General features: G+C 38.8%; 1 protein-coding gene across 2 annotated transcripts in view; it reads left to right on the top strand.

The window, feature by feature from the left end:
* LOC307125554 (voltage-gated potassium channel subunit beta-3) overlaps window positions 1–19,511 on the top strand; it is a 106,900-nt gene that overhangs the window by 18,512 nt on the left and 68,877 nt on the right. Inside the window, exon 1 of one of the 2 annotated variants that reach the window (XM_079815482.1) lies at window positions 585–1,882. The exons of the other annotated variant lie outside the window; for it this stretch is intronic. Within the exon in view, the coding sequence (XP_079671608.1) occupies window positions 1,656–1,882 (227 nt within the window). The 5' untranslated portion in view covers window positions 585–1,655. Of the gene's footprint in view, window positions 1–584; window positions 1,883–19,511 lie in introns of those variants that run through there. 2 annotated transcript variants of the gene reach the window in all.

The raw sequence follows: 19,511 nt of genomic DNA, 5'->3' as shown, positions 1-19,511 counted from the left end.
TGTATAGGGAAACGTACAGATTTTTTAACTTTTATTCCTTTCCTCCCACTTATTCTTTATGTTTTATAATATTTAGAACCGTTATTTTATATAGGCTATAATTTTACTATTGTTTTTTAAAAAACAATGCAGTCTGTGTATATTTAAGCAGCTGAGGAATGTAAAATATGGTTTGAACGTGTGTGTGTGTGTGTGTGTGTGTGTGTGTGTGTGTGTGTGTGTGTGTGTGTGTGTGTGTGTGTGTGTGTGTGTGTGTGTGTGTGTGTGTGTGTGTGTGTGTGTGTGTGTGTGTGTGTGTGTGTGTGTGTGTGTGTGTGTGTGTGTGTGTGTGTGTGTGTGTGTGTGTGTGTGTGTGTGTGTGTGTGTGCACGCGTGTGACCCAAACAATAACATGATTATTCCGCAGTGGTCCTGCTCAATTCACACATTAATCACAATGGAAATCCGAGAGACAGAGTAAGAGAGAGAGAGAGAGAGAGAGAGAGAGAGAGAGAGAGAGAGAGAGAGAGAGAGAGAGAGAGAGAGAGAGAGAGAGAGGGTGGGGGTTCACTGAGGGTTTCATTGGGCTCTGAGTTGGCAGTATCGCGTTTGATGGCTCTGTCGTTCTGAACGGATGCACAACTCCCTTCACCTCTCCATCGACAGCATTTTGACGTTATCATAACGCGCTCATGATGTGACATATCGGCTACTTTCTGAGATCTGACGATGGAATATGGACACCGCGGAGCTGTCAAACTCTCTCTTGATCGCGTTAGTTCACCATGGCAATAATTACGCGTCAGAAAAACAGCGAGACATTTGCTGCCTTGTGTCGAGCGCGTGAGGGCGCGCTGTGTGTCAGATAGTGCCCATCACTACATAGCGGTTGCATGTGCGGGTATGCGTGATTTTGTGTTCATACGACTGTAGTCGAGGAGATGGCCAGGCACTGGTGAACACAAGCGCGCGCCTATTTCTGCAGTCGCGTTCGAGCTCCGCGTAGCTGGGCTTTACTGCCATTAGGTGAAGCGGCACCGGCTGTTGCGCATCCTGTCGGTGGAAACCCGGCGTGGATGGGTGGTTCCGCATTTTGAGGAGGTCCCCCGCCTCGCACAGAGAGACCACCCGGATTCTGCGGAGGAATGCCTCAACACGGAGAGGAGCGTCTTCAAGTTGCGTCGATTCGGTTATTGGAGAAGTGCAGTGGGCGACTGCAAAGACAGACTGCTCACGCAGCATCACATTAAAAGGCCTGGACAGCAGCCAGTCGTGACTTTTTGCCTGGCAACATTTAAACACGCACCCCACCGCGTTAGGTTTGCGTTTGGACGCGCGCCTTACGCGCAACAGCTGCAAGTTTGTGCCAGCAGGTGCAAGACCTGAGTTGAGTGCAGGTTTGCCCTGTGCATCTATCTATCTATCTATCTATCTATCTATCTATCTATCTATCTATCTATCTATCTATCTATCTATCTATCTATCTATCTATCTATCTATCTATCTATCTATCTATCTATCTATCTATCTATCTATCTATCTATCTATCTATCTATCTATCTATCTATCTATCTGTCTGTCTATCTGTCTGTCTGTGAGACTACCACAAACATCTTCAAAAGTGATTCAGTTCTGATAAACTCAAACACACAGCAAGTGTGTGAGAGCTGGTCAGGATGCAGGTCTCATTTGCTTGTACCGAGCACAATCTGAAGAGCCGCAGCGAGGACCGGCTGTGTGGTCTGAGAACTGCCCCTCCACCAGGGGGCAGCAGCAGTGGAGGAGGGAGCGGACAGGGAAATGGCAACTACCCCCCTCAGAGCACAGTCAAAACACGGCCCCTGCCTCAAGGCCACGCCCACATGAAGGAGGCTTTTGGACGACACAGTAGCATGAAATACAGGTGAGACAGGTGGAACTGACGTGTGTATGTGTGTGTGTGTGTGTGTGTGTGTGTGAGACACCACCTGTTGGTTAGCTCAGCATGGGACTGGGACTTATTCTGCCCTGGCTGATGTTTTATGGCTTCTTCAAAGATTCATAAGGGGCCGCTGACGGTCGCTATAATACTGAGTGTGTTTGTGCTCACTTGAATGCTTGTGTTATGGGTGAGTTGAATGAATGGCTAACTGGATGTCAAGGAGCCAGGCATTAAATCGCATCCTTTGCTTCAAGTTCATCTAATGCCATCAGTGTTGAGTACATTTAAATATATTGTATATTATAAATTACATATGATAAGCACACAGAGTTAGTTGTTACATAAGACACAGAAGTTGCCAAAAGTTACACGTTTAAAGGGGTACTTCAGCGCTGGGAAGATGAATTTGTATTTAAACTGGGTCATTTATGCAGTAGAAATGTGAATATTATTTGTAAATTTGGTGCCTTCTACACTGAGAAAAGACAAAAAATGTATTTTTGTCTCATGTGGAGGAAAGACAACAACTCCCAGAATGCACTTGCGTCGCTTCCCTACGAGGCCACTCCCAAAGCCACGGCTACTGGTTATCACTTGCCCACCATGACACCGCCCCAACTTGGTTTTGATACTCATAGTAATAAAATGATTTTGTTCAGTTAGAGAACAGACACTACAATTAAAAACTGAACGCGTCTTTTCAATAAAGTGTGAGTGAGCTGAACGCAAGGCATGGCACAAACGCATCAGGAGTCAGATTTCATTCATCACGAGAGCGAAGAGCTGAGCAGAGCTGAGGTAAGCGCGGCAGTCATTCTCAGCACGTGTTTTCAGATCATGCCTATGGAAGCTTAACTTTCATAGGAATTCATTGAAAAGTTGAAACACTTGCTTTGCTCCGCACTGCTCTGCACCGTTATTAATGCCTGAGCCGAGCGGCCGTACGCATTTACATTCTGTGAGTGAGACCCCACCCCTGTGGGCGGATTGAAAACGTGGAACTAGCTCCTTCTACTGGCTGTAGTCTTTAGCCTCTGGCCAAAAAATCCTACGATGACACAAAATGACGATATTTGCGTCATCAGAGGATTTTTTCCAGAAATAAAATGCATAATTCTCTCGTCTCAGGGGGATATGAGGGGGGAAAGTATGATAATTCAAATATACTACCGGGTTTCTACTGAAACAAAGCTTTATGCTAATCACTGAAGAAACCCTTTAACAGTGCATTTCATTCACTGATATAATGTTATATACCGATCTACCAAACTACCAAAAATAAGCCTCTTACCTTAAAGGGATAGTTCACCCAAAAATGTAAATTCTGTCATTAATTACTCCCCCTCATGTCACTCCAAACCCCTAAGACTTTCGTTCATCTTTAGAACACAAATCAAGATCTTTTTGATGAAATCAAAAAGCTTCCTCAAGAACCAGAAGTTCATTCTGGTGTTACGCAGCACATCTGAGCTTCCTCAAGAGCCAATGAGGTTCATTCTCGTGTTACTCAGCACATTTGAGTTTTACTGTTTTTCACTAATTATATGGTAATTCATAGTTTTTATTTGTAAAACCTATAAATTCGATAGCATTTTAAAGTAAAATGACGTATAATGTGATGTTTAATCATTAACAGTTTTTCACTGTTAACCAATTAAAATGACTCTTGATTTTTAATCAACCATCCAGCAACCACCTATCAATGCTCTTGCAAACATCCAGAGATTTGCTAGCGCACAACAATGTGCTACTCCAAACACCTTAGCAACAGCATAGCAACACTCTGGCAGTCACCTACAATGATCTAGAGTAGTGGCAGTGAGTTTTGCACAGACAAGTGCCACATTTTCATCAGGAAATGTAAACATTTAGTTGGGTAATGGAGTTCTTTCCTGTAGCTTAACTGTCTGTGTGTGTGTGTGTCTGTGTGTGTGTGTGTGTGTGTGTGTGTGTGTGTGTGTGTGTGTGTGTGTGTGTGTGTGTGTATGTGTGGACTGGTAATCATCACGTTATGGGGACAAAATGTCCCCACAAAGATAGCAATATCCGAAATCCTCATCCTTGTGGGGACATTTTTAGGTCCCCATGAGGAAAACATCTTATAAATCAGACTAAGTGATGTTTTTTGAAAATGTAAAATTGCAGAATGTCTCCTGTGAGGGTTAGGTTTAGGGGTAGGGGCAGTGTAGGGGGATATAATATACGGTATGTACAGTATAAAAACCATTACGCCTATGGAAAGTCCCCATAAAACATGAAAACCCAACATGTGTGTGTGTGTGTGTGTGTGTGTGTGTGTGTGTGTGTGTGTGTGTGTGTGTGTGTGTGTGTGTGTGTGTGTGTGCGTGCGTGTGTACAGGTTTGGCTATAATTGTGAGGGTCAAACTTATATTGAGAAACATTATGACAACTGAGGACATTTTACTGGTCCTCACTAGTTTAAAAGGCTTATAAAACTGCCACAATGTTTTTATTTAAATGAAGTGTTTTGCACATGTTTCTGTGATGTTCAAAGGGCTTAAGCATAGGAGTTGGTTTATGCCATACAAAATGTAATTAAGCTGATATAATGCAAGATCCTCACTAATGGTGCCTTTCCACAGCATAGTACGTCTCGATATGGCTCAATTTGGGCGGGTGGGGGGGTTGGTCCATTGTGTACAGTACTTGTGTACTTTCTAGTACTACCTATAATACCCAAAATGTGATGTGTGAACACTGCAGGTCACTGATTGGTCAGAGAGAATCGTCACTACCATTGTCATTGGATTTGTGACACGAGATACCAAACCAACTAGATTTAAATAATCAGCAACAGCCACCACAGTTTCATTTGTTCGCACAAGTTTAAACATCCTTGCTTTTAATGTCCGTCGCACGCAGCTTTAATAAAAAAAAAGTCTGTTTCATGGTCAGTGGATGAGGTGGCTGTGCAACTGTAACTATCAGTCAATAATCCCACCCACTTTGAGGCGGTACTAAACTGCAGTGGAAAAGCAAAAGCAAAGCCAAAGTAAAGCGAGCCGAGCCAAGTCATGCCACGCCGTGGAAAAGTGGCTTTATATAGTTCTGTCATGAGCGTTTGGCATGGTAATGGATATGACAATGCTGAAGAGAGGTTGGTCCGCTACGCTTCTGCTGTTGTTTATTGCAGCTGCTGCAAAATAAGTATGGAACTTGCTACTGTCAATACATACAAAACACGCTGCTGTGAGCAAATAAGACATGCTGCTGCTGTACAATATACCGTGCATCCGGAAAGTATTCACAGCGTTTAACTTTTTCCACATTTTGTTATGTTACAGCCTTATTCCAAAATGGATTAAATTCATTATTTTCCTCAAAATTCTACAAATAATACCCCATAATGACAACGTGAAAGAAGTTTATTTGAAATCTTTGCAAATGTATTAAAAATAAAAAACCACATGTACATAAGTATTCACAGCCTTTGCTCAATACTTTGTTGAAGGACCTTTGGCACCAATTACAGCCTCAAGTCTTTTTGAGTATGATGCTATAAGTGTCACAATTCACCAGTGTGAGTGCCCATGATCACCACCAGAGGGCACTCCAACCCGGACTGTCATTCTATCATAGACCACATTACCCATAATCCTTTGCCCGGACTCATTAGCACTCACTGTTTACACCTGTGTCTCATTACTTCAATACACTGCATTTCTGAGCGTTTTCCCTGGTTTAATGTCTCTTGGTTTTGGATTACTTCCCCGTTCTGTGGATTACCCTTTAGCCTGTCTCTCCTGTTTTGTTTGCTGTATTGGACTGATTACCTGTTATGATCTCTTGCCTGTTTTTGACTACGTTTGCGGATTATTCTAAAATAAAGCTGCGTTTGGATCCTCTACCTTCTGTCTCACAGCAGTACATTACAATAAGCTTGGCACACCCATTTTTGGGCAGTTTCTCCCATTCTTCTTTGCAGGACCTCTCAAGCTTCATCAGGTTGGATGGGGAGCGTCGGTGCACAGCCATTTTAAGATCATTCCAGAGATGTTTAATCAGGTTCAAGTCTAGGCTCTGGCTGGGCCACTGAAGGACATTCACAGAGTTGTCCCATAGCCACTCCTTTGTTATCTTGGCTGTGAGCTTAGGGTCGTTGTCCTGTTTGAAGATGAACCTTCACCGGAGTCTGTGGTCCAGAGCACTCTGGAGCAGGTTTTCATCAAGGATGTCTCTGTACATTGCTGCATTCATCTTTCCCTCGATTCTGACTAGTTTCCCAGTTCCTGTCGCTGAAAAACATCCCCACAGCATGATGCTGCCACCACCATGCTTCACTGTAGGGATGGTACACTGTAAAAATTAAAGGTGCCTCAAATATCCTATCGGATACTCAAGGAACTTCAAAATGTATTTTAAGTGCCTCAAAGCTCTTTCTCCTATAGTAGGGTTACTGGTGGAACCACTGACAGTCTTTACGGTTCTTGCAGGAACTTATGGGATCCCTTAAGAACTCTGTATTCAGTTCTGAGGTCCTGTAGTCACCTTTTCATTACCATGAGACCTTGAAGTGCTTTGGGGGAACTTAGAGGAACTCAAATTCTATAAAAGGGTTCTTGTAAGATCTGTAAACAGTTCAGTGGTTCCTAGAAGATCTCTTTTGTAAAAGCCAGCATCTGGTGAAACCCAGAAGTTCTGTGAGGCCATATTACGATGTACAGCCTGTTCATTATTATTATTATTATAATGTTGTTGTTGTTAACAATTATTAATAAATCAAACTCACACACACACACACACACACACACACACACACACACACTGTGTGCGTGCACACAGTGTGTGTGTGTGTGTGTGTGTGTGTGTGTATGTGTGTGCGTGTGTGTGTGTGTGTGTGTGTGTGTGTGTGTGTGTGAGAGAGAGAGAGAGAGAGAGAGAGAGAGAGAGAGAGAGAGAGAGAGAGAGAGAGAGAGAGACTTATGTTGAAATTAACTCTATTGGTGTTGATTTCCGGATTTCAAATTTACTGTGAGTCACACACACACACACACACAGTTTTTTATACTAACTTGTATATTCTAACCCCCTATAGGGATATATATAGTAGGCCTACCCCTACCCATAAACCTATCCATCACAGAAAACATTCTGCATTTTTAATAAAACATTGTTTAGTATGTGTTTAAAGCTATTTTAAATATGTGGACAAAAAAAAGTCTGAAAATGCTGTTCTTAGGCATTTTACCACACAGTATACACAATTTGAATATATTTAATGTTTCATAGGCCTATTGAAATAAGTGAATATTGTTTACCATGAAATGAAATATTTTAGGCTACATTCTTAATAATAATAATAATAACAACCCGAAGAAGAAGAAGACGGCGAAGGGCTCTCTGGCGTCCTGCTCGCGCGCAACGCAAGCAGCGGCGATTTGAAAAAAACAAACAAACGGACATTTCCTTAACATAACCGCTTCATATGACTTTCCCATTCAAGGTGAGTAAAGTCGCCAAAATAATTATACAAATTAGATACAATGTGTAACACACACGGCCACACTTACATGCTAAAATAGTATGGCTATTTAAAAAAGTATTTTTAGGTTGAAAGTATTTTATTTTTAGGTTTTTTAGGTTTTAGTAAAAGTGTAACGTTAGATTGCTTAGCATTTGTTTAACCCCAGTTTTACTACAAATACCATGGTAAAACGGTTAGTGTATCAAAACCATGATTAATTTTATGTTACCATGATGTTATTTAACAATAATACACATTTTTAATCGTTTTTTCTTCGTTTTTTTTGTAGTATACAAACTGCTATGTTTTTACCCTAACTCTAACCCTTTCCTTTTATCTTTTTCTCTCATCAGAACATCCAGTATATTTAGTATTTCTCTGAAAAACAGGCTTCATTGAGCAGCAACAAATGTACGTATATTTCTGGACTTGCAAATAAAATGGTGTTTGTCAGTCAGGCCTTATTCATGAAACACAAGCAGAAACTTATTTAAACAGTCAATCATGAAATACATTTTAATTTTAATTAATTAGGGGTTCAATGTTTTAATTTTTATTATTTATTCATCAATTTAGCTATTTTTAGCAGATACGTAAAAACAAAGCCTGTTATATTGTTGTCCACTAGAGGGAGCCACAGGACAAGGAAACTTTTGAGCCTAATCCCTTTCTATCAGTTTCCATCCCTTTTGAATGGAAAGAAATGCATAGATTTAGTTCATTTGTATAACTTTGGTGTACTGACAGTATATTTTTATATAATTGGTGTATACAAAAATCTGTGAAATGCTGATAGATCATAAAATGTTTATTTGCCAGACACGATAAAATATATTGCTGTCCATTAAGAATGAATTTGATTTGTTTTATTTTATTTGTTTATCCATTTCCTTCTTTTTTAATTCAACAGTAAGAGGGAGTGATTTAAAAAAAAAAAATTTTTTTTGTTTGTTTGTTTTGTTGCTGTAACCGGTTTTATCAAATCTAAACTTTTATTAATCATGAGACATAATGATATTGTTTACAGTACAATCTGTATATTTTTTACCCTAACCCTTTCCTTTTATTTTTTTCTTTCCTCAGAACATTCGTTATTATTTCTCTGAAAAATAAGGTTCACTGAGCAGCAGCAAATGTGAGTATATATATATAGTATAAATGAAATGATGTTTGTCAGTCAGGCCTTATTCATGAAACAAATTCAGAAAATTATTTATAAATCAATCGATTCATGTACTTAAAGAAACATTTCAATTGAAATAATTGAATGAATGAACTAATCATTCACACTGGTGCTTGGACCCAGATGATTACCCATTTGTGACTATATTGTTTTATTCATTTATTCTAATCATCATATTAGAATGATTTCTGACGGATCATGTGCCATGATCCTTCAGTGGTGATGCTAAAAAATCAGCTTTGATCACAGGAATAAATATATATATATATATATATATATATATATATATATATATATATATATATATATATATATATATATATATTGATGAGCATAAGAATTGATTCATGAATTGACTTTTATAGGGACATCTCTAATGTGAGGCTGTGGACAGTTTCTAATGTCTGTTGCTGGCTGACAAGAAATGACCTCTCTGCACTTGCCCCATCTTTTGAAGGTGTGTAAATAGTTAAACAATGACTGTTGAAATGGGCCATCATCTAATATAGATCATGAGACAAATGCAGGACAAACTTGGCCAACAATTTTCAAATTACCAGATTTCCCTGTTTTGCTAAAGCAAAAAATGGAAAACAACATGGCTGAATTGCACCAGCCAACATCCCGTTCTAAATGGAGGTCACAGATTGTCCAGGTGCTGTTTGACTATATATATAATTTATGCAAATTAATACACAGAAATTCAATTTGGCCAACTAAAAAATGTTGATGTGATCAGTCACTAGAAAATGTTCAATTTTTTACAGTGTAGCTTTGTGATCAGTTGCATTTGATGTTCCTAATTTTTTAGTCACTTTAGATAAATGTATGTGGAAAATGAATAAATGTAAAGGTTTTGTCAATTAAATTGTATCTTAACTACCTCTTTTTTCAACCAACAGCCTCCACAGAACCTCACACCAACTTTGGTGATTACAGGAAACCCATTTGGTGAAAGCAACATTGCAGTCTTTCTTGATGGTGAAGAACTGTTTGCTGATGAACCTGCTGATGTAACCATGGGTGTAGGCCTCACTATGAGTGCCTACTTCCTATTCAACATACAGTACAAGAAACCAATTAAAACATTGACTTTTCTGCAGTCTCTGTTGGGCATTCAGAAGGAGAGCATCAAGCTACCTACAGTTGTGTTGAGGCTTATCAATTACTTAAAATGCCCAGTGTGAATATTCCCAGAGTGAAAATGTTACAATTGACTGCATTGTACATTTTACTGTAGTAGATTTGAATTGTATTATTGTTTATTTATATTTTAAAGTTGTAAGAAGTCATATTTATCTTTTGCAGTTTTGCCAAGATGTAAACTCTTTATGTATAGCAATATTAACATTATATATGTGCTTCAAAGAATTAGATGTTGATGTAGCTACAGTATTCAAGGTAAATATTTATTGAACTTTTCTATGAATATTGTTGTTGTTTATTAATAAAAAATGTTTGCTTTGCATTTGGTTTTAGTTTTTCATTTGTCAAAAAAATAAAATGTAAATAGATCAATTTTATTTAATAGTAAATAAAGAGGGGGGGGGGGGGGGGGGGGAGGTTACATTGGGAAATGGTGCCTTGAAGCACCCAAGGTGGTTCCTAAAGGAAGGGTTCCTCAGGAATCCTGGGTGGTTCCTCAGAGAACCGCCTCTTTTGAAAGGGTGCCTACAGGATCTACAGACGGTTCCGCCGGTGTGGCAAAGTGAAGAACCCCAAAAGGTTCCTCCAGGCACCTTTTATTTTTACAGTGTATTGGCTGGGTAATGAGCGGTTCATGGTTTCCTCCAGACATGACAACTGCCATTCGGGCCAAAGAGTTCAATCTTTGTTTCCCAAACCAGAGAATTTTGTTTCTCATGGTCTGAGAGTCCTTCAGGTGCCTTTTGGCAAACTCCAGGCGGGCTGTTATGTGCCTTTTACTGAGGAGTGGCTTCCGTCTGGCCACTCTCCCATACAGGCCTGATCGGTGGAGCGCTGTAGAGATGGTTGTTCTTCTGGAAGTTTCTCCTCTCTCCACAAAGAAATGCTGGAGCTCTGTCAGAGTGACCATTGGGTTCCTGGTCACCTCCCTGACTAAGGCCCTTCTCCCCCGATCACTCAGTTTGGTCAGGTGGCCAGCTCTAGGAAGAGTCCTGGTGGTTCCAAACTTATTTCATTTACGGTTGATGGAGGCCACTGTGCTCATTGGGACCTTCAATGCTGCAGACATTTTTCTGTACCCTTCCCCAGATCTGTGCCTCGATACAATCCTGTCTCGGAGGTCTACAGACAATTCCTTTGTGCTCTGACATGCACTTTTAACTGTGGGACCTTATATAGACAGGTGTGTGCCTTTCCAAAGCATGTCCAATCAACTGAATTTACCACAGATGGACTCCAATCAACATCTCAAGGATGATCAGTGGAAACAGGAGCACCTGAGCTCAGTTTTGAGTGTCATGGCAAAGGCTGTGAATACTTATGTACATGTGAAAAAAAAAAACTTTCACGCTGTAATTATGGGATATTGTTTGTAGAATTTTGAGGAAAATAATGAATTGAATCTATTTTGGAATAAGGCTGTAACATAACGAAATGTAGAAAAAGTGAAACGCTGTGAAGACTTTCCGGATGCACTGTATCATACATGAATTATCCATAGCAGATCTATACAGGTGGAGCTGGGGAAGGTGAAGGGTCTCTGAAAGCGCACTGCAACTGCTATAGCAAATGCTGACCAGTATTTAAGGGTAGAGCAGCGAGCTCATTGGCTACTGATACAGCAGGAACCAATCAGCTGTGCCCTATAGGGAATGATGTGATTGCAAGCAGATTGAGTTAAGGACCGATCAGCCTGCACCATCTAGAGTTTCATGACAGAACATTGCATTTAAAGTGTTATTTGTAGGTTAGGCGTATTGTGTGGAATGCAATTATACAGCGCACACATGCACATATTTCACAGTTGGACGATCCATGCTGTCCATTAAGTCTTTAAAGGTCATGTTTTACTGTCTGAGGGATGCTATTATTAGAACATAGGGCATTGCAGATTGATCCATTAAAGTCAACATGAAATCCAAATTGACCCTAATACACATTCCAGGTCTGATGTGCAGGATTCTATGGAAGCTTTTCTCAAGGAATAAAAAAATAAAAAAGGAAATAGCGTTTTAACTCACAATTGAAATTGTGAGTTTATATCTCACAATTCTGACTTTATGCCTTGCAATTCTGAGCTTATATCCAAAAGCCAGAATTGTGAGATATAAACTCAAAATTATGAAGGGAAAAAAGCCAGAAGCTTCATAAACTCTGACTTGAAATTCTGAGTTTATATCATGCAATTCTGACCTTTTTTCCTCAAAATTGTGAGATATAAACGCACAGATGTGAGTTATAAAGTGATATAATTTTGGAATTCTGAGAAAAAAAGACTAAGATAAAATGTCCTATGTTCTAATAATAGCATCCCTCAGACAGTAAAACATGACCTTTAAAGACTTAATGGACAGCATGGATCGTCCAACTGTGAAATATGTGCATGTGTGCGCTGTATAATTGCATTCCACACAATACACCTAACCTACAAATAACACACACAAATAATTACCATTTTTAATCTCTTTATTCCGTGGAGCTTCCATACGATGAATCAGCGCATGTTATCCTAAAGAAAAGAATTGCTTTGTAATCGTTCATGATCAAATTGTACTTGCTTTGCTGTTGAAATTACTTTCCATTCTGGGTGGAGGCTGTTTCAGAGGGGCAGTCGTTCTTCACAATCCACTGCATTCAGATCTGTTTCGTTCCGGTGTGGAATGCCCTCTTTTCATGATCCAATCAATTCTGTGTGGATAAAATCCAGTTCTACGCCATATTTTCCTCTCATTGAATAATGCATTTCAAAATATCACATTGACTTGAATACATTTGTGTGTGTGTGTGTGTGTGTGTGTGGTCCAGATAAACCACACATTACATTATGGGTGCAAAATGTCCCCACAAAGATGGCAAAATCCTTGTGGGTACATTTTTTGGTGGGTAAATTTTTTTTAAGTGAAGTTTTTTGTAAATGTAAAAATGCAGAAAGTTTTGTGTGATGGGTAGGTTTAGGGGTAGGGATAGGGTTAGTGTATAGAATAAGCAGTTTGTACAGTATAAAAACCATTACGTCTATGGAAAGTCCCCACAAAGAGTGAAGCAGACGTGTGTGTGTGTGTGTGTGTGTGTGTGTGTGTGTGTGTGTGTGTGTGTGTGTGTGTGTGTGTGTGTGTGTGTGTGTGTTTGTGTGTGTCAGCCTCAGATTTAGATGAGTTACCACTCTTCTGCACATAAGTCTATTCGATCTACCTGGCCCTAAAAGCAAACTCTGGATAGTCATTTTTCATATTGAGTAGACACTTTGACCAGAATAAGCAACAAATTGGACCTGACTTTATCCGCTTGTTCAGTCGTGACGTAAGGAACGCCGTTTCTGGGTCCAAGCCTCAACTCGTTTCACTTGAGAAGGCCATCGACGGCCGTTTATGAGCGCTATTTATTCATATTAAACATCAAACATTTGAAAAAGTTAAACATTTTAAATACTTACAGTCTACACAACAGTCTCTGTGCTCACATCGTCACAGACATTAATATTTTAACAATTTATAAAAGATGAATCACTGTCTGGCTATCTGGAATTTTGGTATGGAGATAAAGGTTATGATTATAATTTTTTTGTAGTATTACACCACATTGTGTGTGTATATTAGCACCGTTTGTTGTTTTTCTTGTGGTATGAGTGTTTGGACCCGGGAGCGCTACTGCGTGACGTCAGACTTAACAACCGAATACCAGTAGACAGACTGTGGCCACCTCCTGGGCTTCACACACACACACACACACACACACACACACACACACACACACACACACACACACACACACACACACACACACACACACACACACACACACACACACACACATGCGTGGCCTTAAAATTTGGACTTCAAGCTTTTAAAACTACTTCAAACCTTTAGCAACATCAAACTTTTGAATCTAGTTTACTTTGTGTTATTATTGGAGTCGTCTCTATTGAGCAGCAGCTGTGCCATTGTGTGTATAAAAGACAGATTATTAGCTTGAGGGTGGAAGTTTTCTGATAAAAATAGGAAGATTGTGTTTCTGGAGTTTTCCTCAATAAATTGTCATCTCAGTTTTTAGTTAATATAGACTCAACAGCACAGTAACCTCTCTGTATTTTCATGCCAGAGTATACACTGCATGCATACCACATAATATTTTCTAAACGGCATGTACAGTGTGCAAGTGTTTTTATTCTGGTCAAGTTAATATGTTATTCAGAGCTTCCCCACATAAATGCATTTAATTGCACCCGCATACAGTTTTCGAAATGTAAGGCATGTGTACCTACACAATATACTTTCTATGTAAGACCATTAATGGCATTCAGAATAACAATAGCTATAATTATGGTAATTGTTGTGATTATATCTACCATTTCATTTTCATGCACTGAGATGGAGGCCATTATGAAACATATGCATCTGACGACACTTAGTCTGTGAATATGGCAGTTGTGCTTGTCATAGAGAGAGGTTATGCAGCTGGCGCTCTGTAATAGCCAGAAAAATATACACAAACCATGTTCGATTATTTTTTATATCAGTTCCTACAGGGTTGAAGTGGCTTACAGTGGTTTACATGTTAATTTATCATTGTGTGAGTATAATGGGTGTTGGTTGGTCCTCTGAGCTCTCCTTGTGAAAAAGAAGTGCACTTAATTGTATTGAATGTGCACTTGTAGTGTATTTCAAATCTTAAAAGTACATTTACTTGCAGATAATATATTATTAATACAAATAAAAGGCCACTTAAGTGTATGTAAAGAGACACTTTCTTAACTACTTACTTTTACTGCTCAGTTAAAGGTTTTACTTTATGTATTAACTAGAAACTTAATAATATGTTTTTGTAAGAATCTTTAAAGAAGTACACTTATTTTGATGTGTTGACTAACATACTAAAGCGCATGTGAAGTACTTTTAAAGTAATTTTAACTTGGCTATAACTGTAGTGTGTTATTTGATATTGCCGGTACATTTAAGGGTTACATTTTTGTTAAATTGCATATTCATCACTATAAATGTGTAATTACAAACATATTTAAATGCATGCCATACAAGTTTCCATAGAAACTAAATGATAGATGAAACTAAATTAAGTATATTTTAGTTTACAATAAATGCGTGTCAGTACATTTTACACTTTAATCTTATTATTAAGACAATAAAAGTAATTAAAGCTGCGAGCAGCGATGACGGGCCCAAGCCGGTGGCACCGCCACGCCGGTGGCATCAGCTTAACTGTGCACGGCAGGCAATATGCATTTAAACAGGAGAATATTTTAGAATCGCTCGAATATGCCACATTTACCGCAGCAACTGGTGCCACTATCGCCACAAGCCACACCCATGATGTAATTTAAATCTAGATTAATTTTAATATCATAGGATAAAATAAATAAAAGTTATATTTTCCTGCTCAAAATTTTGTAAGTCCAGAAGGCCAGTATTTAATTCAAGGTGTTTGTAGTTCTTTTTTACTTATTCACACTAAAGTAGGGATGAAACGGTATGGAAATTTAACATCACGATTATAGTGACCCAAATTATCACGGTTATCAATATTATCACGGTTTTGTTCAAACAAGATGAAAGTGTTCAAAAAGAACAGATGCACACACTTAAAACATTTCAACAAGTTTTATATTTGAAATTAAACAAACAACAAATAACTAAAGCAGCTCTAAGCACTTTTTTAAGCTAGATTCTGTGGGATTTCTTTACTTAATGGCCGTCGTCAATAGCAACGCATAACGCATAAATAATAATAATTTGTCGTAAATATAATCTCTAATATTATCTCTGTAAATATATTCTCAATAAATATTCTCATCAGTGTTCAGCTATGATGCATTTAAATCAAGCATATTTTGTGTTAGAGCCCAAACAGTATCCAAGTGAAATAATGCATATCCATATTTCCATATGATTTGACAGTTTATTTTATTAAATATCAAAATGTGTGCATCATACCTGACACCTAGATGAACACTTTACAGTCAGTTTTATGACTGTCATTCTCTTTAAATGCTAGTGAAGTTTGGTAACGTTATACACGTTTCAATGTTGTATGTAACTTTGCAGACGGTCCCTAACTTCGCCAGCGTTATGCCAGTCATATCAGATGCGCTGTGGTTCTGCTGTGTTTTTTTTAAACCATTTTACCTAAATCACCAAAATAATAAATGTTATATTTACCCATGGCCTTCCCTGTTATACAGAAATGTAATAGTTATCAAACCTTCCTTAACTGCATAAATAATAAATTAAATATAGATGAATCATCATTAAAGCTACAATTTTCTCTGTTCCCTGTTGTTCTTTGATGAACATTAATGACAGGCATCATCAGTGCTCCTGTCACTTTAAGAACAGCCGCGGGTCTCACGTGCGGTCCCGCGCATCTCATTTCCTCACAACTCTTTAAGTTCATTTAAGACGTTATTTAACTAATTTAAGACTCGAATATGAGAATACTCACAATCCTCTGTGTTATTGTTTGTTCAAGAGCAAAAGAGAACTCGATGTGAGCAGGAAACTGACGCGAGTCTATCTATGCGTCGAGTGTGTGTGTGTGTGTGTGTGTGTGTGTGTGTGTGTGTGTGTGTGTGTCAGTGTCCCTTGATTAGCTGACATGAGACGCATCCACACAGATAGGACACACACACACACACACACACACACACACACACACACACACACACACACACACACACACACACAGCATACCGCAGCATAGCCATACAGTTTAAGTTCACCTACACTTTATATTAATAAAAAGGTTTACAGTGCAAATACTGTTGTTGCATATACTGTGCATAAAATTTGAAAACATTTGCAAAAAACACCACTGTATCATTAAATTTTTTTTAAACATTTAAGTAACCATTTTTTAAACATCTATAAACATTACTTTTACATAGATAGACGGACCAGATATTCCTAACACTTTGGGAATACTTAAGGGTTACTAGTTGTTTTGTAAACTGTCTATAAACATTATCTGGATGGTTATTATAAAGTTGCAACCGATGACTATAATACCTTGTTAAATAGTTAATAAACAGTACCAGTAAAACGTGGGCAGTACCAGTAAAACATGTAAACAGTACCAGTCAAACATGTGGGTTGTCCTGATACTGTACTTCAAAATGTAACAGTGTAAAAATTGCCACAGAATAAAGTAATTGTTCAAGATCTATTGGTAACTCATAAAAATAATGTCATATTTGCATAAACTGTCACTACCGTATATATCCCGACACTAGCACATTAAGATAAGCTATGAAAAAAATCATGTTCCTCTGCCTCTTTCTGGTTAAATAATGTTTATAATAATTGTTAATATAGCATGCTATATTGACTATTCCAGGTTATTTATGCATAGCATAAATAATAGTTAGTAGAGCATGCTATGCCACTTTCATCAAAACCTATTACAAAGCTATAGCAATCTCATGTCATTCCGTCTTTTCGAAAAAAAAGTTGCACTAACTGTTCGTTACAAGCAGCATTTGCCGTCAGGCAGGTAACGATAGCTAACATAAACATATTTTTGCTAGCCTACCTGCTGCAAACTTACACTTTTTTTGTACAAGACAAGTAGAGCTATTTTATCCAGTGTAATTTATCACATACCACTATCTTGTTTTTTCTTATCCTCCTCTTCCTTTCTCTATTTTCTTTTCTGGCTTCCTGAAGCATAAAATTCCGCTTAAAATCCGAAGATTTTGTATTTTGCCGCAGCAGAGATCGCGTGGTTGGCTGGCTGCTGTCAGCGACTTCTGAGAGTGGCCCCTTAAGGGGGATCCCGATAACAGTGTCATTGCACTTTACTGCATTGACTATCAATGGGGCGCTCACACAGTTTGTCGTTTCATTTTATTCTTAACCTGTCGCTGTCTTGGGGCCCCAGGCCAGCTCGAGGCCCCAAGCAATTGAATTGCTTGGTTTGCCTGCCTTGTCGCGACGGGCCTGCACACACACACACACACACACACACACACACACACACACACACACACACACACACACACACACACACACACACACACACACACACACACACACACACACACACACACACACACACACACAGAAAGAGAGTTTAAAAAATAACACAACACTGCCACCCTTTAGTGAGGGGAGGGCAGACAGAGAATAAATATTCAGAAGAAATATATTAAATAAAATAAATATATTGATCTGAAAAATAGTATGATTATTTTAAAGCTATTTGGTTACATTTTAATAAAACATTGTTTTAGTATGTTTTTAAACACACACACATACACGTTGTAATACCAGTGTAATACCCATGTCATTATACAAATTTGTGTCCTCATAAATCACATAAACAAGAGAGAGAGAGAGAAACAAGTTTTTTTTTTGTCCTGCTTCAAAACTAATACAATGCTGCCATCTTGTGTTCATTGAGGGGAGAGCAGCAGACACAGAAAATATTATTCACAGAAATATTTTAAATAAATAAATATATTCATCTGAAAAATAGTATAGTCATTTTAAATTAATCTAAGTTCAATTACCAAACATACAATCTTAATTTAATTGAAATTAAAATATGATTTTACAAGATATGAGACAATTTCTGTTCCCCTTTTTTGTCCTTATTTAATCCCTCGCCATGGCAACACCGTTTGAGATATCCAATATTCGTTCGCATTTTAGCATCTTCCGTATCTTTGTTTCATGTTGACCGAGTTTGGTGGAGATTGAATAAATCGCCTACGAGGAGAACGTAAAAACTCAGACCCTGAATTACACAAATATTCACCTTAAAACCAAAATATCTGACTTCCTGTTGGTCGGAGCTAATGACTGTAAATTAGAAAGTTGTCCGGCTCGAAGAGAACAATATATGTACCGAGTTTGGTGACTGAAGATAAAACTAACCCCCCCACTTTTGTCAAAAGGTGGCGCTAGAGAGCCCCTCATCCCCGCCCGTTTCTGAGGCTTTGCCCATGTGTACTGACTGACATCTCTGATGTGTGTGTTGAGTTTCAAGCAGTTTCAAGCAATTTCAAGCATGCTAAGAGCCTCAAAACAGCCAAAAGATTATTAAACTTTGACACGTTGCCATGGCAACAGTATTTGAAATTTCAGGAATCCATTTCATACGTCTCTATCTGTCATGTTTTCACATTATACTGATGAAGTTTGAAGTAAATGGGGTGAAAATAAGATGGTGATTCAAAGCATTTTTGAAAGTGACACACTTCCTGCTGCCAGTTGGTGGCGCTATAACTTTGACTCACAAAAGTCATATCCATGTGATCGGCCTCTTACAACGAACACACAGCTGAAGTTTCATCCAAATCAGTCAATTTTTGCTGACGTTATAACACACTTCCTGTTTCCCTTTTCTCGCCATAAATTCGTTGCTTCGCCACGGCCAAACCATTTGAGATATCAAAAATCCGCTCGCAATTTAGCATCCTGGATATGTTCTCTTCATGCTGACCGAGTTTGGCGATGATCGAAACAATGGCCTCGGAGGAGTATATTAAATTCCAGAGCATGGGTTTTCCGAACAACCCATTATAGCTCACTTCCTGTTGGGCTGACGCATAACTATGAGCACGAAAGTTGTTCGGCCCGATGAGGTCTATATGTGTACCGAGTTTCATACATGTACGTGCAAGTGTGTTTGATATATGGACCAAGTTTTCAGACCCCACTTAAGGGGGCGCTGTCGAGCCCCCCTGCCACGCCCGGGTACCAGCTTCAGCCCGGCCCTGATGGCCGCGCATTCCGACGCCTGTGCGAAGTTTCAAGAGTTTTCGAGCATGTTAAGTGCCCCAAAAG

Source organism: Gobio gobio (genome assembly GCF_949357685.1).
Source record: "Gobio gobio genome assembly, chromosome: 4".
NCBI lineage: Eukaryota > Metazoa > Chordata > Actinopteri > Cypriniformes > Gobionidae > Gobio > Gobio gobio.
Note: the sequence above shows the minus strand (reverse complement) of the source record. Positions and strands in the feature narration are given on the sequence as shown.